We start from the raw sequence: 22,520 nt of genomic DNA, 5'->3' as shown, positions 1-22,520 counted from the left end.
TCTGAGCATCCAGGTGGCACCTCTATAACCCATGCCTAAGGAAGGGGGAGCCTGGGCTCCACGTGCAGGGCATGGGGTAGGGTAGCCATGCACAATGTCCTGGGATGTGGGTTTGGACATCCTAACCCTTGGCAGGTGACCCTGCAAGGAAGCAAAGGATTTGGAGGTCCCAGCAAAGCAGCACTGGAAGATGACCGAGGGCCATAAGGCATTCTGGGGTTGTTTTCTGATATGCCTTTTGTAGCAATCTCTTTTGTAGAACACATTGGTCTTTTCTAAACTAAAGGTATGAGAGAGATATCTGAGAGCTGGAGGGAAAAGTTCCCAAGCAGGAATAATGCAGTTAGTCAGGAAGAAATAATATTTTTTGAAAAGTACAAAATATATGAGGGGAAAATGTTAAGCAGCACAAGGAGCATGAGGCTATCATTTTTACAGAGAAATTGAAACACAAAATTGAAACTACTTTCTAAACTTTATTTCACTGGTTTCTACCACAGAAGCAGATTTCAGCTTACCTTTTCAAAATGCCTTCTTCAACTTCCCCAGTGCTCTCTCATTCGCTGAAGATATTTTGTGTAAGATGCTTCCATGATCAAGTTGTCATTACTAGACATGAGTTTCACCATTTACTGTCTTATTTCAAACCAGAGGCCCATGTCAGGATAGTTCCAGATATTTTTTTTTTTTTTAAATTACAGATATTTTCTGAATCCTTACCCAACCAGTCCATGGTTTTGGCATGAGGCATCAGTAGTCATACTGACTGCAGGAGGTGCAGATTTGATAAAGTTTTTCTGTGAGATGTTGTATAAGTTTATCAGCATGCTAAAGGATCAGTTTTGCTTTTAACCTAGACATATAACTCACTTTTGTAGTAAAGGGGTACATGTAGCTTTAATAAACAGAGCGTAAACATCCTAAAATTTCTCTAAATTTCTGCTTCTAAGTTTCTACTAAAAAAAAGGTGTCAAGTTTTGTTTGAACATGCTACAGAAATTCCAAAAACCATCCCCAGGGTGATGTGCAGCTTTTTCAGTGCCTTTAACACAAATCCTTCACTTTTAGACCAAATATGTACCTTCGGGGGAATTCTGACACACTACAATAATTCTTAGTTTGCAGGCAGCACAATAGCATGGTTAGTGAGCGTTCTCTTCATTGCACATCCAGTCTGAGAAACCACATATCACACTTTAAAAAGTCACTTTGACTTGTTAAAACCATTTGTTGGAAAGAGAAAATGGTCCATTTTTCTGAAAAGTGAAAGAAGTGTGGCAGCAAATCTCATGTCACAAAGCTAGCACAGCCCTTGGGCACTGCTGAACTTCAGGTACTTCCCTTTGCCCTCAGTTTCTTGGGGAAATGGCAGTGCCAGGGATTGATGGTACCTGGCTGGGGTCTGACTGATGCTAAGAAGAAGCAGTTAAATTAGAAAAGGGAAATAAGTTCTCTGCAACAGTGACCAGGCTCCAACAGGCAGAGGGAGCATGAGCTCGAGCCTGGGAGTGAAGGGGGCAGACATATGAGCAGACAAGAGCTGTGGTGGGGAGTAGAGTGGAGGGAGAGAGTTGTCTGGACAGGGATTCACAAGTTTGAGCTAACACTGATCCCCAATGAGCCATAAAAGCTGCACATCAAAATGAAAAAAATGAATGCATAATGCATTAACAGAAACCAGAGAAGTACAGTGTAATGACCCTCATAGAAATCATCATCTGGATAGTCCAAATTATATTTTCTCTGTGAGTGGGTGACATTTTCTAAATGTATCTCTTCCTTTGCTGGAAGGGGCAGGTCAGACCAGCATAATTGATGGTTATCTTGCTGAGACAGATGCAAAAGTATAATCATAGCAGTTTTATTTAGGCTCTGAGAAAGGTCTGGCAAGTTAAATCACACTGTAGTTTTAAATAAATTACCTTCTTCTGAAAGAGCTCTGTGGAAAGTAGAGAAATCATTCATCACTATTACTTCAACCTTATGTTGGTTTAATTTCAGGGCATTGCATGGAACACAAAACAAGTAGTGCAAAGCTGCTTGGGTGTTTTTATTTGGCTTTAAATTGCTGGGTATGACATCTCTTCATTATACCTACCTGAATGGAGATATTTTGGACTAAATTCTGCTTGCAAATCTGCATATAAACATCTCTTAAAGCAGCTCTGAAAAAAAAGCACTTCTGTGCCCATGGTGCAACTTAGGTAGAATTTAGACCTCTGAATCCACCCATACCTCACTTCAATGACTTGGAAGTGACTTGACAGGTACCTCACGAGAGGTACTGGCTACCAGCAGTCTTCCTAGCCCTGTTCTGAGTTAGGGACCTCATGGGGCAGAGCAGGCACCATTTAAAACATGATGTGGCAGCCACAACAATCAAAGCTTTTGTAACAAGAAATGGTGAGAACCCTTAATCAGGGATAAATGTTTCAGGGCTGTCTGTGGCTTCAGTGAGTTTGAACCCATGTTTCCTTCATCACCAGAGAGGTACCCCATCATCAGACTCCAGGGCACAAGAGATTGGGATACCCCCCATTCTATGTGATGAAGCAGGATCCTTGTGCAACCAGGAAGGCCAAACGTGGGGTCAGAAAGAAAGCAAGTGAGAAGGGGCCTGACTTGCCGCTTGCCTGGGAACAGAGCAGAGACAGAGTCTCTGGCTTTGCTCCTGGAAGAGCATGTGTTTCACATACTTCACTACTGCATAAAAAGTAGAGTGAGTCCAGGGAGTGGGAAGTTCCTAGGACCACCCTATGTCCATCTGACTGTCCAAACCACAAGACTGCAGCAAGGCTCCATGAGCATCTTCACCGCTCTTAGGATCCCAGAGGCACAGTGGTCTAGTTTCAGTAAAGAGGGGAGAGTATGCCCAGGCGTCCTTGGTACCCTTGGGGATGGCACCCTTGCTCTCAAAAAATCTCTTCAATCGCTCTGTAGAGGGCCTGCAAGAGGTGAGGCCTCTGCTCTCTCCAGGGTCATTTTGAACTCTTGGGGCTTCTCCAAGCAGAGACTATAACCTCTGACCACCTCTGAGCTAACACAGCTGTGCACAAGTAACCAGGGTCTTTCAGGCCACATGGGGAAAATTTCCATGTTTCATTTGTTAGGGGCAATAGGCCTACAGCCATTTTAGGCAGCTCACCAACCACCCAGTAGGCTAAACAGCCCAACCTGTCCTGTGTTACTACACACCGACACCAGTAAGCCAGCGGAACATCCTTGAGAAACAGGGCTGACAGCTACCTTTCCATAGCACCATGGTGTAAACCAGCATATGTTCAAGAAATGGAGCAGTGTTCAAGCCCTCAGCACCCATCTCTGAAGCAAAAGGCCTAAAAGGCAAGGAAAAACTGCAGCAGCCATCCCCATGCTCTTGAAGGGGTCACTACATTTGGGGTGGGATTTGTGCAGCCACAGAAAGCAGCTGGCAAACAGTTGGTAGCTACTGCTTAGGTGGTAAAGGAAATTATTCAAAATTAAGAGCCCTGACTGTAATCCTAGTTGTGTGTGTTATTGCAAAGACTCTTTAAGGCAAAAGCACAAGCTGACCCCAGGCTCAGAAACTTGGTTAGCAGTGGTTTGGTTGTTTAGTTTATTAAACACACAATTGCCTAATGTGCAACATTCGATACTTCTTACAAGGCCTCCACCACAAGGGAAAGACCTGCAGCCATAAAAGCCTGCATTTCCTTGTCAGCTCTTTCTGAGGCTCTGAGCAATTAAGCAGAGTGAACTGTGGTGCCCTGAAGCTCAGCACTGCCTCCAGGAAGCATTTTTGGGTTCCCAGTCCTAGTTTCATCTGTCTGTGGCTGTCTGGCCAAGATGTGGGGTTTGCAATCACAGCAGAGGCTTGTCTGAAAGCTGAAGAAGGTTGAAGAGCACACATGCTACAGGAAACCTTAAGTTTCTTATTGACACTTCCCACAAACAGTGTGGGCAATTCATTTCTTTTCTTCTTTTGATAAGATAAAGTATATCATGTCCTATCTTTGCAGATGGTGCTAGTACAGATATTAGCTTTCTCTTGCTTCAATTATAGCAAGTCCCTTGCAATTTCCTTCATATATGAAAGAAAACAGATGAGCGTTCACTCACCTTTTCTATGGCAGAAGGTGATGAGGTCTGTGATATTTTTTCATTCCTGGAGGCATATATTCTATTTCAAACCACTCAAAGAGTAAAGTCTAGCATCCCATGCAAACAAGCTTGAAAAATATCACCTTGGATCTTACCTTTTGTGACCTGGCCTGGGATACTGACAGGGCAATCTAAGCCTCTGAAATGCAACGTAGTTATCAGTTTGGGTATTCTGGCTTAGCAGAACTCACTACCTGCCTTTTCAAAATAAATAGCCACTTGGATATTTTTTTTTTATGTACAGGCTTCCAGAGCAACACAGTGCACTGAGGATACATCACTCCTTCGCTACGACAAGAGAGGGGGTGAAACTAAATTGTGTGTGACAGGTGTTAGCCATAGTACCTAGTGTGCACCAAAATGAACAGCTGTTGTACTGCCGAGCAAGGTACAATACCACACGGACAGAGTATGAGCATGAAGCAAAGAAAGGGTTAAACAATTTTTTAAAAAGAGACAAAAGAAACAGAAATCTAAAATGTTTTATTCTAGAAATGACGATCAGCTCCTGTTTATCCAAACCAGTTTACTCACACCTACACCAAGCCCACTTGATTTTCCCATAAAGGGCACATATTTAACTCAACCCACAGTCCTTAGAGATCATGTTGTTAACTCCACACTACTTGCTCAGATAGCTTTCAAACAAAGTCCACTTCTGTTTTTTTATGGTGCCAGTGCTGCTGCAATATTACAACCCCTTGAGAAGGGGAACAATAACACACACTATTGTGGTACAAAGCAAGTACACAAATTAATTTCTGCAGCACAGGAGATTACAGGAAATAAACTGCTTACTCCTGCAGAGACAAAGCACGTGGCACCAACAAAGAATTTCGGTTTGCACGTGGAATGGACAACAGTGCCTGACACCAAAGATTAAGGACTTAAAACATACACTTCCATCAGAAAATGTCATAGTTTGCCATACAGTGACAATTTATACAGATTTAAACCATCTGTTTGTTTGTAGCACGTAGCAGCCCTCTCAGATCTTTATAAAAGTCAAGCTGCTAATAAAAGGTCAGTATAAAAATCTTATTTTATATGCAGAAATAACAGTTTGCTAACTCTGTCTCTTTCCTAACATTAAAGCTTTTTCAAATATTTGTGGTAAGGAAAAAGTAATTAACATTCTTTCAAATAGAAATTTCATTTTAAAAGGTAAAATAGGATCTGCACTGGTAAACACTGGAAGAGGTGCTTCTTACTGCATTTGTACTTGATTTAGCTGGGATTTAAGCACATGTTAATATAATGTATATACTTAACTGCTTTACCTGCATGAGGTAACTTCTGTTATGGCAGTCTGAAGGATACAGATGGGAAAATGTATTCTGATAAACAAAGATCCAGCATACAGTTTAGGAGATTTAATACTGAATGGTCTTTAGTTACCAGTACTGACTGGGACTGCAAACACTGCATTAATGGAAATCTGATAAGGACAAATCTCAGCAAAATGCATACTCCAGACTAACCCAAAGTAGAAACTTTTGGTTTTGTTTTAATGGGATCTATTCATTTGGTAACAGAACAATAGCTTTGTACTTAATAGCAAAGTATTATTCTTGATCTACAGATAAAACATCCCCAAACCTCCCAGTGGATCTACACGGACTAGAAAGCCTGTTGTATGCATGCATTGGAGCCCTGCTTTCCCTTTCCTTCCCAGAGAAACAAAAACCCCCACTGTTTTATTCCAGGCTTTGTTCCCTTTACCAGTTTGAAGTAGTGGATGCTGTGCTAGTGCACAGCATAGGAGATCTCATACGGCTTAAATCAGGTGACTCCTTAGGCCCCAAATACAATGAATGCACACAGACTTCCCACAACGGAAAGCTTGGAGCGTCTAAGCCAGACACTTAATGGTCGGCAGTGTAAATCCTCCTGCACTTTCCCCCATGTGACAGCCCAAGGTCTGAAGGCCAGGACCCCCCTTGAGAGCGTTGCCACCAAAGCTGTGTCACAGGATGTCTATGCATTTTTCCTGGCATGCCAGTGCCTAATGTAGAAATTAATAAAGTGGCAAAAAAAAGTTTCTTTACTATTATAATTTATTTCCATCAGGATACAAGTATAAACTGCACCAGCAAAAGTACACAGTCCACAATAAGATGCTTTTTTGTGTAGCTATGACAACAAATCTGTTAAGTAAATCTAACAGCCTTGTCAGAATGCTTCTGTTAATTCTCTTATTGATAAAATATCTGTTATTGCAAGGTAAGGGGTTTGCTAATTTCATTTGCCCCGACAGGCTTTACATATGAACACCTTTCAGATGTCTTGGCCTCTTTCTGCAGGAAATTAATAATATTTTAGGAAAAAAAGTCCACTTTCTGTTGCCTTGAAAAGCAATGACACCAGCAGACCATGTAGAGATTGCAATAGCAGCCAAGACCGGGGTAGTGCCACCCAAGAGGATTGGGATGGTTCCTGGGACGGCTAGCCTTGATTTGGGGACAGCAGGGTGTGGGGATGGCAGGGCCTTCAGAAAGCAATGAGAAGTCTTGCGCAGCACTGGTGCTACAGGTGGTTATATATTTCGTGAGACAGAAAAAGTTAAGTAGCATTGGACTGTCTCCACAAAGCACACAGCAACCCACCCATGAAGCTGGCTTTTACATGGGTCCTTTACCATCTCAGACCTTTTCTAGTCTAATTAAACTGGAGACGAAAACACCTCAGCACCGAGCCAAATACTGTCAGGACAAATTCTCACAGCTCTCTGACTTTAAATAAAGATGCCGCTGCTGAATTTATTCATTGCAGATTTTGGGAATGCTCATATTAAGATGCCTTTTCCAAAGCCTAAGTCAGTGCCAGTATCGTCTTTAATGGTGCATGGTAGTTCTGAAAATGACTTGCAACTCTTATGCTGCCTCTTCTATTTCTGGGATTGACCTGAAGTGAGAACTCATTCTGAGGGGCAATTTTCTGATACCTCTGATGTCATGATGGGTTGAGACATATAAGTGAAGAGAAAAACATCTGAGCTAAGTTCCTCTGAACCCTCTTCTACAGCTTGTTGCTATTTCCTTTAGCGCTTCACAGTGGACATACACTGCAGTAAATGCCTAAAATGGCTTTTTCTTCCAGGAGATGGACAAGGTTTTTTCATGGAAACTAACAGTGACAGCAGAATATATCCACATAACTGCTGTTGCTGCTATCGCTTGTATGATCTGGGGTCATCTCAACTGCACTGTCCATCATTTTGCAGAAAGACACAGTCACCATGTTCAGCCACTTTCTACACCCCCAGGATTCAGTTCAGTGTCTTCTGAGCAAACTCTGTTGCTTTCAGCCTTAGCAGCCTAGTAGGAGGGCTGTTTTAGGGAGATCATTAAGGAAAGACATAGTACTATTAGGAAGTGATACTGTTAGTATGTCCTGGCATTTGAAGTTCTCTAACCATTGCACAGGAGCAAAAATTGGAGGTGCAGCTGGTCCATGTAAAAAGGGTTATAAATTATATAGACCTAGAACTGGCTGAACTCAGTTTAGTCTAGCATACTATTTTAGTCATCCTCACTCAAGAAGCACCTGACTTGCTCGAAAGAGAAGAGCAATTAAGGTAAAAAATGTGGAAACATTGTATATGAAGACAGATTGCAGATTTTTTTGTCTCTTTCCTGTATCTGCCTTGTCAGTCTAAATTTCTTTCTGGAGTAGCCAAAGCTCTGGTTTTGAGTACACAAATTGCTTTGTGAAATCTACCACTGCCATTTTTCCAATAGGCAGGTATCTTGCTTCCCCTGATCATCTACAGCTTTAACATTCCATGTACTTTCTTCCTTGATAGCAAGCTAATTTTTATTTTAGTACAAATATTTCCATTTACATGTAATCAGTTTCTCTGAAGATCAAGCTTATTTTGATCCTTGAGTTTTTCCTGGAAAAAACACAAATATTTTATCCCTCTCAGACTTTTTACTCTGCTATTTATCAAGCATCTTGTAGTATTTTAATGACTGAGATTAATTATGAGCATCCATCCCAGGATTCCCTCAACAATCACCAAATAACTGCAAAAGCAGCATGGGAGGTGATGCTCAGGAGAAGTTGAGAGGGGTTACTTCTGATAAGTTTGTGTTCTTGTAGCCTGGCCAAGAGCTTCAAGGATAGCAGGGGGTCAGGAACTATATGAAGTCCCAGAAAGAAATGTTGTCCAGATGTTCTGACAGAGTCCTCTTAATCTCAGGTGCTCATGCATGCACGCACACACACACACACATTCTCAGAAAAGGAAAGAAACCAGTAATTTGGCTCACAAACAATTGCATGATTGCAAGATACTTTACGCAATGTCCTTCAGGAGTGAACGGATTTATGTTCCCCGTATCTTTTGAGATTACATGGTGCGGCTGATGTGCAGACAGTACAATTCTATGATTATGTCTTAGAAGAGTAGTGAATGAACTTGAATAGCTGTCAGAGAATGTCCGTACCCATCATGTCCTTTTCTGCCACTGGCTTCAGATATAAATATGTGGAATGAAATCTTGATTTCCTGAGAAAAAAGGCAAATCTTGGACAGAAGTAAAAAATTAGTCCATGGGAGTGCCACAGCCCAAACACCATCTCCTCCGAGGACATCAGCTGCTTCTACAAAGCATGAGAAGAGGATGCAACGTGCGAGGACTGTGAAAGATTGAAGAAGAGTGCACAGTTCCTCTTCCCCCACCGTTCCAGTGTCATCTGCGATACCTCTGAATGCAGCCTGATGTACTCTTCTTTTCCTTTTCAGTGCTCCTTACTGACATAAACAGATTTTGCTTTACTCACCATGAAGGCCACAGTCATTGCAACCTTCTTTGGTAAGTACAGTTGATGTACTGCAATTAGTAGTTTGTGGGTTTGTACTCTCCTGTCCTGACTGACCAACGGCTGCTGGCTTTTTCTCTTCCCTTTGGACTCCATGGCTGATGAAGCTCTCAATGGCAGGAGAAGTAAGCCTTGGCACAGCTTTTCAGAAATGGACTACCCAAACTTCTTGACTTTGGCATAGAAACAATATTAATTACTTGCAGATACCTCTAAGTACATGACTAGCTACATGTAGTCCATATCAGATGGCACAGTTGGACCTGAAAAATGTCTGAAATGTAAAGATTCCTTCCAAAGAAAAATTAGCTGTTTCTTACATGGGAGCATCCCTTCCCAATTTTTCTGTGTTCTTGCTCTTTTCATGAACAAGAAGGTGCTAAAAGGAAAAGGTTATAAATGTGTCTTATTTTATTTTCCCTGGCAGTCAGACAGGATCTTGCTTTTTGGGAGTATGTAGAGACTCCAGAAATTGCAGTTCATCTTACTTGAACACTCTGGTTGATCAAGCACCATTTCTTAGTGTACTTTACTTACATCTCTCCCTTTGATGGAGATCCAGCCACCACATAGCCTAAAGATGTTGTATAACTTTAATTATGATATTGCCAGGCAATATTCCTTCTAGCTAGGATCCTCAAGTCTGGCAGGATAGCACTCTTCGTTCAAATTCATAGCTACCGATGTAGTTGCTCTGTCTTTACTAAAAGAGCAAATTAGTTTCTCCACATTAAATTATGCCCTTAATATTGCATGTTGTTGGGGCTTTGCACTTTATTTTCCACTAGTTCTCTCCCTTTTTTTCTAACTATAATTTGCCTTGGTTACACAACTGCACCAGTGACAAAAGGCTCCAGTACTGCATCTATACACTGTCACTTCAGACACTGTGAGATTGATTTTTCTTTTGAGCAAATTCTAGGAATGATTAAGTCTGCAAACTCTCTGCAACCAGTCTAGGGGGAGAATAGCATAAAAGAAAGAAATAAGACTGCTGTTGCATATTCTAGTAAGATTAACTTAATGAATGATGAGAGGATCAGCCAACACATCACAGAGAGTTTCAATTCCCTCTGAAAGCTCAGAGAAAGGAAATATGAATAGGAAAGTCAAGATATTTGTAATGAAGTTATTACCTGTAATAGGTGTGCTTATTTTATAAGCACAGAGAATTAAAAGTTTTTGTATGGCATGCACTTAGCAAGAAACCTGACAAGGTAAGCTACATGCATATATTGTGATGTATGTTTTAACATAACAGTGTATGTCTCTTTTATTATTACACTTTTCAAATCATAATTCTACTTACTGAAGAAAAACAGTGCCCCTGCTGGGACAGGATAGTGGGACATGCCACACTAGAACCTCATACAGTCCATAATGCTGCCCAGTATCCCATACCCACTACCACCAGCGAGTGAAATGCTGCAACGCATGATTACAGGATAAACTCCCCAACAGACTGTTAAGAAGGACTTTTTCTCCCTAAATTCCCAGTTGCTTTATACACAGAGCATGTTGTTTCACAGATATCTCTATCACACTAATTGCAAAGCTTCCACTGCTTGTGGAAATACTGGGGCTTTTCATGGTTTTCTGGGCCACATGGACTCAATGGCATCTTTAGATAGTGAGTTCCACATATGAATGTGTGAACTGAACTGATCTTTAATCCACTTCAAAAAACACAGTAGCTGCCATCTTGACTGTGACGTTAACCAACAAGTAGAAACCTAGCCGTAGCTGAGATATTCCCATTTCATTTTTTCAACCTGTTGATTCAAATTTGGGAGATCTCATGCACAGGAGCTTGTGGTGACTGATGTTGACAGTCCCCCTTTTTCTCATACTATGTTTTCTTTGTTTTAGGTGTGTTTCATATATGTACATATGCAGCTAAGGAAGCCACAAAGAAGACGAAAAAGGCTAAGCTATGTAAGTGTATTTTTGGCTGCTTTACAGCAGACATGTCTGTTGCATAAAAAAAGTGCAAAGTGAGGTTATATTCTGGTAACTCTTCACAGTTGTCTGCAGAGTCAATGGGAGCATATGTTAACTAACATTCTTTTACTGAAATGAAATCGCTAAGTGTGTGCTACTGAACGGGTGTAAAGGGGAAAGTGTGTACTTCACTACTAAAATGTGTCTTCATAGGTCATTAGGTACCAGACAAGGATCTAAGCAAGCACTATGGTTTTCACAGAGAGACATAAATATGTGAAATGGACCTGCTGTAACACAAAGCATATGTAGCTGATTAGCATGAGACAAGTGGTGCATGTCCTCTGCACTAGGATGTATAACTTTCAGCTATACCGCTATAAAAGCATTTCTGTCCACAGGTTATTTCGCTCATGTCAACAAACAAGCCTGCTGCAATGTTGTGAACTTAAACTCCTTGTTCGAAGTAAATTGTACCCAGCAAATAATTTTAAAAATTAAGGACAATATAAGGGACTATGGCTGCAGCCTGGAGTTATAGATGGCATGGAGCTAGCTATATGAGCACAGCAGGAGGCTTGGGAAGCATCTGCCTCATGTGTGCACAGTCCTTCCTGGTCCTGACTCAGAGCCACCTCTTCCCCTACCCCTTTCTTCCCACATGTTTACCACAGCCTGGGTGACTACATTTCTTTCTCTCTCCAGCAAAGTGTCATAACGGATACTTCCATCAGAGAAGCAAACATTGAAGGTCAGAAATATCCTCAGGCTTCTTCATTCCATCCCTAGTTACAGCCACATCCCTCAGTATAGGGCTTATTGTATGTTATATTGTAGATGCAGAATACTTAGACACATCTTGTATCCCAAAACCATTGATACAAAGGTATAAGAGGAGGGCATCCCCGTCACTCAGTTACTCATTGTTTCATGACAAGATGACTCGGCTATGAAAAATTCAGTCTGACTTTATCGAGATTTTGCACTCACAGATGTGCCCCAGATCGATTGCGATGTCAAGGCAGGGAAGATAATCAATCCAGAATTCATTGCAAAATGCCCTCCTGGATGTCAAGATGTAAAATACCGTGTTTATGGCACAGACATTTATGCTTCCTTTTCCAGTGTGTGCAATGCTGCAATTCACAGGTAAGTGAGTTTAAATGAGCAAGGCACTCAAATAAAACTTATTTCAGTGTAGGGAGCTCTCAGCTTTTCAAACCCTTTAAAGTTCCCACTGCTTTGTAGGTTTGATTGCAGACTGCTGTTCTAGTAGAAAACCTGTGAGAAAGACCATGTGTGATGCAACAGATCCAGTCTTATAAAGTGCTGTCAATCCTGTATTCCTATTGAAATCACTTACGTTTGAAGATGTTTCTCAACCTGTGAAGTGTCTTGAGATTTGCAGATCTCTCATTCATGCATAGCAAATTACTGCTGTACTATTATTATTCAAGTGGAAGATAGGGATGGAGCTGCTGCTGCTGATGGTAATAAAGCTTCAGAAAAAAAATAGACATATCACCAGTGATGAATATATATAACTCTCCTTCTGATATTGGTTTTGGTTCTCCAGATTTGAATTTAATTGTCCTTGACATCAAAGTCTGAATAATTGCTTTCCTGACATGGAAAAGGACACTGGACAAGAAAATGTATAATACAAATTTTACAACACAAATTTTGCTGAGTTTTATTAGCCATGAAAAAATGTGCATAGAATTTTAACAGAGAATAACTTCACAAACTAAAACACACCATAACTGTAGGCAGGATGCAGAGGCAGGGTGCATTCAGCTGAAAATGCAGTAAGAACTTATAAAGCCTGATTGACAACTTGACTTCATTCGCAGTTATTTGAGCTATTGCAGTGCTTCTAGTTCTGTGAAATAACTGGGATCTTGAGTAAAGTTGAGTAGTTAAGGCTTTGGGACTTTATACTTTACCTCTGCACTGCACAGCGCACAGGCCGACGTGCCTTGTGTGCATAGGGCTGCCACCTCCTGGCTGCAGCTCTGCTCAGCCCCTTGGCTGGGAAGAGGACTGACAGGTGTCTGGCTTTCAAATGACAAATTCTTCCTTCAGATACTAGTGCACAGTGGAAATTGTTTGTCTTTGCACACAGAATATATCTCAGAGGGAAGCTGCAAAACAGTGATAGCGACTGCAATTTCCCCCATAGTTCAAATGCTGGCTGCCTGTATTGTTGCAGCGAGGGTTTCAGTTTCCCTCTTTTGCCAGCTGGGTTTGGCTTTGTTAGATTATATGTTGCATTTCTGCAGACAGTGTATTACCTTGCAGTTATTTTGCCAGCAGCTTCTTGTAATCATCAGAGAAAGCTACAGCTCTAACATATTCTTCACCACTGTTTGCTGCCCATTACTCATTTTCCTGCACTGTGTCATTACTACCAGACCTACCACTCCTCTAGAATCGCAGTCGCTTCCTGGTTTGCCTGCTTTCCTAATGATGCCATGGCAGTTGCACACACTGAGGGTTTTCTGTTTGTCTTGAAATACATGTTATGTCATATGCTAAACACCATCTAATGTGCACCGAACGTGGAGTCTATCAGGTTTTCTACAGCTTCCAGCAATATTGTGTTCAGTTTACTCCAGACTGATGTCACAACCAGGCTTAGTTTTTTGCAGATAACACATATTGGAACTCAAAGAAAAAATTCTTTTTTTACAAAAGAAAAAGTCAAGTGAGTAGGAATTTTGCCTCAAATTTGTATTTCTGTCACATGGTTGGCCCGAAAACTCCTCTGAGTACCTCTCCCTCTGTCTTCAGTCATTCAATCAAGCTTGCAGGAATTTTAACGAAGGCAGTAGCTTGTTCTTGTGTGCAACTAGGTCAACCTTAAACACAGGACCAGTAGATCAGTGGGAAGAGCAAACAGATCCCAACAGCACTTTGTAACAAACTGCTCTTCTCTATGTGGAAGAAGCACAAATATTTCTTAGCAGCAGACTTAGTAGTAGAGTCACAGCTCTACTACAGCTCGTGGTTTAAAGGTAAAAGTGAATGCTTCATACCTCTTGCATTGTTGAACAGTTTCTAAGTTTTTGGGGGGAATTTCCACCTTCAGACACCATGTTTTCCCCTTGCAGTGGTATAATCGACAATGCAGGTGGGAAGATCCTCGTCCAGAAAGTTGCTGGCCACTCTGGTTACCGTGGGAGCTTCTCCAACGGGGTCCGGTCCCTGTCACTGCCACGCTGGAGGGAGTCCTTCCTCGTGTCAGGTACCGTGGTGGAGCACTGGAGCCACCTGCCCTTCCTGGCTGCTCCCTGCTGCCTGACCAGCTGGGCAGCGATGGGTAGAGGGGGAAGCAACCTTCTCATTTTAAAGACTTGTTTAGTCACCACAGGCCCACCCCACCTAGCTTTAGCATGAATAATGCACCTGAGACAGTTTTTATTCCAGGCTTCCTATATAGCCTGCAAAGAGACATACACCCTGGCAGTGATGTGCTCGGTTCAGCCCCGTGTGGTTTGAGCCCACTGCGAGAGGTGTCCGGCAGTCTGCACTGACTCTCTGAGGGCACCTTAACTCCTGCTATCGATGCCTCAGTACTGATGGGGAGGTCTTCCTATTGCACTTGCTCTCCACCCTGGTAAGTACTGCTGCTAAGGGAGCTAAAGGGCCTTTCGGCCATTTGAAGCATCCTCAGCTCACACCTGAATTCACATATTCTGAAGAGACTTCTGACTTCTGTCAACCCATCTCAGACCACGTATAACCATACTCTATTTTTGCAAATCCTGTATTAAGCAATTCTATTGATGCGTCCCAGCTATGTTATGAATTCTCCCCACCTCTGTTAGCCAAACAGTTTAGATATCCACTCAGTACAGGGAAATCCATCAATTTAATGCTCATTCCTTTTTTCTCCCAACAGTATATATAGCAGCTCACTTGCATTCCCTGACAAAATTCACAGAATTTTTTTTTTTAAATTAGATACCCTTTACACCAACTTCAAGTTATCTTAAACCTACTTGCACTAATTCTATCTGTGTGAAAGGAGGTCTAATTTACATTGCTTTACATACAATTTCTAAATCTAACTTTTTCTGCATCCATACAGAGGGTCAGTTCTTGCTCCACACTTTTGGAGGTTTAGGATAGGTACAACCAATTGATACTAGTCAAGTACATCATTCCTGGAAAAATCAACAGCTCAAGAAACTGAACAGCCACTAAAAATAAAGAAATGTTCTTTTCATGTGAAAATTTGTGGACAGCAAAGGAGGTCTCAGAAACTGACCAAAATGAACTGTCGTCTAGAGTTTGCATTAATATATTTGGATGCACTTTTTACAGCATTCTGCCATGGGTACACCACATTATGAGAAGGATTTATTTTGGATGAGTAGGAATTTCCTGGAATAGCTGAATTGCTACTTGTGCTTGTTGTTGTTTTTTCCCCAACAAACAGCACATTGTAATTCTGGTACATAAATGGGAAATAAGATTTTTTTTTTACCTCAGCAGCTGCTCAGTTGTTATCCCATAAAACTGTAGTGATTTTTGATTTATAGTAACAAATCTTTATTCTTAGTTAATGAGACTCTATAAAAGAAGATACAAGAGAAAGTTACAAGCACATGTAAGAGGAGATGAGAAATCTGTGTATGCGTAGGCATGATGAGATTTGTCCCTCGTGCCCTTAATTTTACGCATGCTGAGTGCTCTCACTGATGTCAGTGGAACTACTTAGTTTATAAACTAGCTCAAGTGTAAATCTAACATGTCATATAACTTATATCATATTTCATATATTAATAGGAAGAAAACTCTCACTATGCCTACTGAAAATGTGGGAATTTTAGAATTTTAGAGAGAAATTTAGAAGACTAAAATCTTAGGAAGGCTGTGCTAGTCATCTCAGCAGCCTGAGGCTGAATGTAGACAGATCTCACTCTCAAAAAGAGGTGAGTTGAGGTTTTATTATGACTTATAAAAAGACAGAGTTGCATAAAGCATTCCCCAAATACAAAGTCATTTAAGGCATTCATTTCAGGACAGCTTTAGAGCTTGAACTGAGTCCCCTATCCCCAATTGAATTCCCTTTCAGCAGACCAGACCCATATGAGATACTGTACTCTGGAAATGTGCCAACAGTTTATTCCTAGTTAGGATATTGTCACAAGAGTCTGTGATGTTTAAATTGTGAATGAGCATCTGCACAAAAGAGCACAGAAGAGGAATCCTCGGGGGGCCCAGGGGTTGAAGTGGCGTGATTTAGGAGCAGTGGGGAAGGAGGTCTGTCCTCTGGGATTAAAGCAGCCAGCACACCAGGAGGTATGCAAATGTGCTGGTATTCATTTTCAAGCACTGAAATGCCTTGACACTCAAGTTGAATGACTCCATTCAGTTTAGTGGGAGTTCTGCAGCTAGTGGGTTAAGAAAATAGAGTCCTAAACCTCTGAGTTTGCTAGTCACAAATAAGCATGAGAGTGTGAGCAGCCACCACCCCATAGCTTGTACTTCAATGGCCAGAAGTTGAGGTTTTCAGCCCACATGTAAACCCATTTTTAAGTACATTAAGCAAACTCCAACCTAGATGTAACTTTTTCCAGACAGTGAAAAAGAGGTATTACCATTGCTCCAGAGAACAGGGCCACATTCAGGTCACGCCTCAGACCAACCTTTTGGTCACGTATGGGATCCAAGTTGCTGTTGAACAAAAATCCCAGCTTCCAGGAGCAGCCAGCCTCCCCATGCTAGCTAGTTTATTTGCACAGCAGCAGGCTTCAGGTTTGCAGCTCTGGTCTTTGGCAGATCAGCTCTGGTATTTGTCTGATCTGTGTTGACTTCAGTTGAGCTGCTCTCAGTTTATACCCCTGTAAATGAGAAATGGAATGGCTCCTTACAACATGGCCTCCTTAGTAACTCAAACTAACTTCTTCATCTAGGGTTTTTAAATGGCGTTGGAAATTTCAGAGAGGAGTAAAACAAAGGAGACAGAATCATGAAAAGGGACAAAGGACAGTGCCTCTCCAGCTGCATGGCTATCCCTGCACATAGATGACCAGTTCCTTTGGCATATACCCTTCTTTGTCTGCCATCATGGGGGAAACAGCCCTCAGTTCCCAGGAGTGGCTCAGTCTGCAGCACCTAATTCTGTTCAGTGCTGTTGGTCTCTGGATTAATCACCCAGGATGACAACTGACATTCTCGCAGTGCCATATGCACCTTCTTAAAGAATCTACTGAGGGAATAAAGGAAAGTAAACCTAGCATCACCATCATGACTCAGGTTTTGCAGGAGGTGGACGTAGGTTTCACCTGAGGTGGTCCAGCTGCATGACACGGCACAGCATCTTGTAGAGACAGTCACCAGGGTCTGGAAGTCCTACACCCACCAAATCCTAGAGGCCAGAGCAGCCTTCCCTACACTGGGCTTCTCTGCAACACTTTTCATTCAGTGATATATGGGAATATAAAAACTGCCCCAAGAGATGGAATTGCATGGCCACATGTACCAATAGAGACAGCATCTGCTGCAGCACTAAAATGATTTGTGGTTTAAAGCTTAACTGGGAAATGTACCTCATTGTTTAAAGACAGGACCCTCATTTTAGATCTAAATACAGGTGCCATATGTTCCCACACACAAGTATAGCCTTCTTTCACTGTTATTACTGCAAAAGACCATTGCCAGAAATGGCATCTTGCAAAAGTGAGGTCAGAGAAGAACATTGTGTGCATGACGAAAGGAATCCCACATCAAACATGCTTTCTAAGGCAACTGCATAGTCGGGCACTGGAAAAGGCTGCCTAGGGAAGCTGTGGGTTTAAGTACAGATTATACAGATATCTTTCAGGAACAGTGCCCTTATGCTTAATACCATTTGAAAGCAAAGGAATAAACTAACGGACCTCTCCAAATCCTTCTCAGAACTGTGTTTTCATGGCTTTCTAACTTTTTTTTCATGATGCTGGATTTAGGCATTGGCATTTTCAGTGGCATGGTTTTGAGATTCTGCCATCAGATGAAAGAAATCGTCAAGAAAATGAATTGGGCAATAAAGAAGTGCGGTCTGATTCTGAACACGTAGGTTGGATGAGAATTTTATTGCAAGAAAACTTAGAATATTTTGTGATGCTTTCTAATGATTTTTTTTGTAGAGGGAAAGCCAAGAAAAGGTGTGACATATCCATCAACTCTTGAATATTCTTCTTCAAAAAGCACAACTGTTAAATCAGGCAAGTAATTGTGACTGACTTTCCCTTACATCCATTCACAACTATTTGTTGTATCTTCTCAGTTGTGTAATATAAAGATATAATTATTCCAAGACAGAAGTTCATGCATCCCTTAGTATCTCATCCAAATCCCTCATGGTACTTTTTTATGTTAAGCATATGGAAGTCCTCATTTTTTGGTCATACCACATTTCACAGAATTCTGTTACCAAGTAGTTTCCCCCTTGCTTTAAATCTGTTAGTGAGCATGATGTTGTACTGAAGCATTTGAGGTTATAGGTGTTGATTTTCTCCTAATGTTATTCATGTTATCTTTTGGGATATTCAATGTTGATAGTATAATAATGAATGGTAATATAATACTAATGACACATATGGCAATGCACAGCAGCTTTATCTAAGGATGATATGATAAGGAACTACTCTATAACCATTTTAATCGGCACCTTACTCTGTAAGACTCAACTCAGTTTAAATAATTTAGTTGTTTTCAGAGGTCTTTGGTCAAGTCTCACACCAGGTGGTAGATGATGTTCAAGTGCACATGAAGTGCCTCCATCACTGAAATGACACTTGTTTGTGCCCCCTCTAACAACTGTGTTCAGACTCTTCCTTGGGAGTGTGAACGAAAACAAAATGAATGTCTCATACTACTACACATTTTCCAAACATGGCTCTTTTGCTGATTGCTGAGCCTGAGCCTTTCTGAGCTTATCCACTATGAGCTGGAGTATAACAAAATGTGCTGTATCTTGTCCATGAACTCCAAGACCTGTCAGTCAGTTCATCCATCCAAGGCCACACAGAGGCTACTTAGAGTTCTGCTCTTCTCCTGTACATTATTGTTTGGTCCTTGGAAGCAAAGTACAGAGCTCTTTCCTCATCTTTAGGCTTTTACTTGCACAACTGAAAATTTAAATCTGAAAGCTGTAGTTGTTCAGACTGAATATGCATCGCTCAAAACCATGCCTTTAGTTTGCAATACCTTTACATTTACAAGCAAATAGGTACAGATTTGTATATAACTTGACCTGGTATGCAGAAATTACTGACCCAAATACTATGCACTCCTAGAATAAAGGCAATACCTTAGAAATCTTGGCTTTTTCTAAGAAATCTTTACTAAAACCACATCTCGTCATTCCCAAATGCACCCACACTTAAGTATCAGCCTGAACGTCTCACACCAGACCAGGGACAATTGCAGCCAGATTAGAGCCTAGCAGGCTGCAATCAAGGACTTTTTCCACCAGTGCTAAAACCGACATTATGTGAGAATCAGTGTAGAAATGGTGCATCAAGCCACGTCTCAGTCACACAAACAAAATACCAGGAGCCTGTTCCTGCAGCAAAACAAAGATGCAATCAGCTTCCTTCACTTTGTTCTTGAATCAAACAGTTTGAATGAAAATGTTAGGATCCTAGCAACAAAGACTGTGCATTCACAGAGAAAATCCAGGATGATCAGAGGAACAAATAATAACTGTTACATCAAACCCAGTGTTTGAGGATGCCACTGCCTTGTTTTGCCCAGCCCTGTCCCACAAGTAGCAAAGAGATCTGATGGTCACAATCCATCTTCCTCAAGCCCTGCTTGGCTCCATCAACCCTCCTTAGCCCTGCCACCTCAGCCCAGCCATCTCAGCTGTACTCTGTCAGAAACAGCTTGCTCTTAAGATAAAAATCTCTGTAATATGGTGCTGGGGCCATCTTGTGTTACAGGATTTCCTACTTCTTTTTTAATTTTAAAAAAGCTACCTTTTTCTTCTGATTTAAATTATAGAGACCACATTGTTTAAACCTATTATCTATCTGGAGGAGGTAAAGACAGTCCTTTGAGGATTACACTCACTTGCTGCCAGATTAATGAAAAATCCTGCTTCAGACCTGATCAGCTGTCAGAGATGCAATTTTGGTCCTCATCCCAGGGATACCAGAGATTCATAGTGCTTGACATTTCTTTAAATGCTGTTGGTGGTTACAGTGCTTCCCAAATGTTGGGCACAGCAGGAAAAACCTTCCCAAAATTGTAACTATTTGCAGCTGGTAAAAACAATCAAAGTATGTTGTTTTAAAAAATAATACAAATTTTAAGGAAACCATTAACCCCGGAGTAATTTCTCAAAAAAGGTCAATGCTACCAAAATAACTAAAGAAGAGAAAAAAAAAAAAGGAAGATCAAAATCCTCCAGTGCTCAGTAAGACATAAAAGCAGAGGCAGATTCTTTTGCAGGGTAGCAGTATATGAACTGTAATAAATATTCCAAGTACTTTGGTGGCTTTAAGTCTTAGAATAAAAAAAGGACCAAAAAAAAATCTCCCTTCTAAGCCAGTTTGTGGCATCCAGGATTTGGTCCCATGGTGATCTGACAATGTCAGGCAAGAAAGAAGTACATCTGAACATGAATTAGTGACTGAAATATTGCATGTTAGCTGGCATTCCCCAAAGACCCTACACACACTGTGACACTGATTCTCAGGAGACGCTGCTATTCAGAGGGAAAATCAACAACGTGTTGCATTAATCTCAGGAGTATTGGTTTATTAGTGGTAAAAACCCATATTTATTGCTCACTTCAGAAATTCTTTTGACATTGGCAGGAGCTTTTGGGCAGTAAAAATGCCTAAATTTGGCCCCAAAAATATGGGGTGACTACTCTCTAGAGGCACCCAGCCATAACTTTTTCTCTGGTTAAACTGACTGGCCTACCTAATGCCAAGTGATGGGATGCCTTCCTTTAGGGACCGATAGTCTCTAAATAGGAGACTTAAAATTATTTTCTTTCAAAGCTGCCTTTTCTAATGTGCTTAATTTTGCTTCAGAGCCTAAAAAGCCAGAGCAAGACCTGAAAGCTACAAAGAGTGCAGATACTGCTAAGGCATCAGAAAAAGCATCAGAACAAGGTATGGCTTGGGGATCTCAGTGCTCTTTTACGGTATCCATCCCAGTCTAAACTGCCTGCAGATGCTTATAGGAAGCAGTTTGACACTGGTAACACCCTTTACCACTTTATCACCCCCATCCAACCTCCTCCCTACAGCCTCTTTCCCACCAAACCAACTCCAGCAACGGTGCTTGAAGAGCATATGCCTATTCAGAGAAGAGAGGGCATTCTCTCAGTTTGATTTCTGCCTGTGCTTTGGGTGAGTTCAGGTGTTGTGAACTTCAAAATCCTCCTTTACAGCTCTCGGCAATTTCCTATGCAGGGCATGTGCACTGCAAACCCTTTGAAGATACTGTGAGGGAGACGGGCACCCTGCCCGCAGGAGCACTGGGAACAGCTAACCCTCAAGAGCCCTCCTCTTGTGTTAAAGATTCCATCAGAAACCCAGCCAACATGTACCAAGGCAACATCTTTTCTCCGCTCTTACTATGCTGCTTCCTTGGGATTTCTGCTAATACTGTCAGCTCCCAGCTTCCTTGCTCCTTGCAGCTGAGGTATAAAGCCGGCTGATGTGCCTGTTCCCCTCCCCAGCAGCACCAGATCGTAGGAGAAGACTCACTGTGCCCTCTGTCTTCTTTTAGTGCAGCAGCGTGGAGCAGGGCACTGTTCAGCCCAAAGAGAGCCATTCATACTGATTTTTTCAGCTGAGTTGTTTTTCTTCTGAGCTCTCTTTCAGCATTATCCTATTAAAACTGTCTGAGATTTGAGTTTTTCACTGGCTAGCATTAGATGGTAATTAATCCACCAGACAGTTTCATGACGATGCTTTCAAAAAGGAGAACATCCAGCAATAAAATACAAGCTTGTTGTGTGCAGCAATGAATAGACTGCAAACCATCACCTTTCAGTGTACACAGTGTCAGACCATCCCCAGGGCTATAGGCAGGGAGGGGAGGAACAAGACTGAGGTGAACATGGAATATATTTTAGGGAAGTTTTTTGCAAATAGATGAAGAAGATAATGGTGAAGGATCTTTTTTGAGATGGTGACTTGAAAGAACTGTAAGCATGTTAACAATTTTGTATAAGGATATTTAGGATGTAAATTTTGCATCTAGAATTGTCTCTGTTCTCACAACAGATGATACATTTTAAAAGTCATAGCAACTGTGAGATGAGTCAAATTTAGATGAAATCGGCACCGCCCAGGTGGTGTTCTTCCCCACTCCCCTCAGCTGAAGCCCTAACACTCCCTGCTCTGACTCTGACCCACTCCCTGAATCACCATTACCTAAAAGTGGTCTTTCTGCCAAAAGCATTTAAAAAATGCTTCACTGCTGTGGTGGGCAACACTTATTTTATTCTGGTCTATGACTCAGAATGGCCATCTTTTATTACCAGATGTCAGTTGATTTCCATTTATATGGACTAATGGCTTAATTACACTGAGAAAAGATGATGGCAAAACAAAAACTGCAACTGACTGGTTGAACCAGTTCATAGGTCTGAG

The 22,520-nt window shown here is 41.5% G+C and overlaps 1 protein-coding gene across 1 annotated transcript in view; it reads left to right on the top strand.

Moving 5' to 3' along the window:
* The window catches only part of VIT (vitrin), a 56,713-nt gene that overhangs the window by 6,808 nt on the left and 27,385 nt on the right, over nucleotides 1-22,520 (top strand). Inside the window, exons 2-7 of the mRNA XM_074818284.1 lie at nucleotides 8,891-8,960; nucleotides 10,837-10,902; nucleotides 11,901-12,057; nucleotides 14,022-14,155; nucleotides 18,048-18,125; nucleotides 20,949-21,029. Coding sequence (XP_074674385.1) covers nucleotides 8,930-8,960; nucleotides 10,837-10,902; nucleotides 11,901-12,057; nucleotides 14,022-14,155; nucleotides 18,048-18,125; nucleotides 20,949-21,029 — 547 coding nt within the window. The 5' untranslated portion in view covers nucleotides 8,891-8,929. The remainder of the gene's footprint in view (nucleotides 1-8,890; nucleotides 8,961-10,836; nucleotides 10,903-11,900; nucleotides 12,058-14,021; nucleotides 14,156-18,047; nucleotides 18,126-20,948; nucleotides 21,030-22,520) is intronic.

Source organism: Strix aluco, chromosome 3 (genome assembly GCF_031877795.1).
Source record: "Strix aluco isolate bStrAlu1 chromosome 3, bStrAlu1.hap1, whole genome shotgun sequence".
NCBI classification, from domain to species: Eukaryota; Metazoa; Chordata; class Aves; order Strigiformes; family Strigidae; genus Strix; species Strix aluco.
The sequence above is the reverse complement of the archived record's forward strand: the minus strand, read 5'-3'. Positions and strand labels throughout refer to the sequence as shown.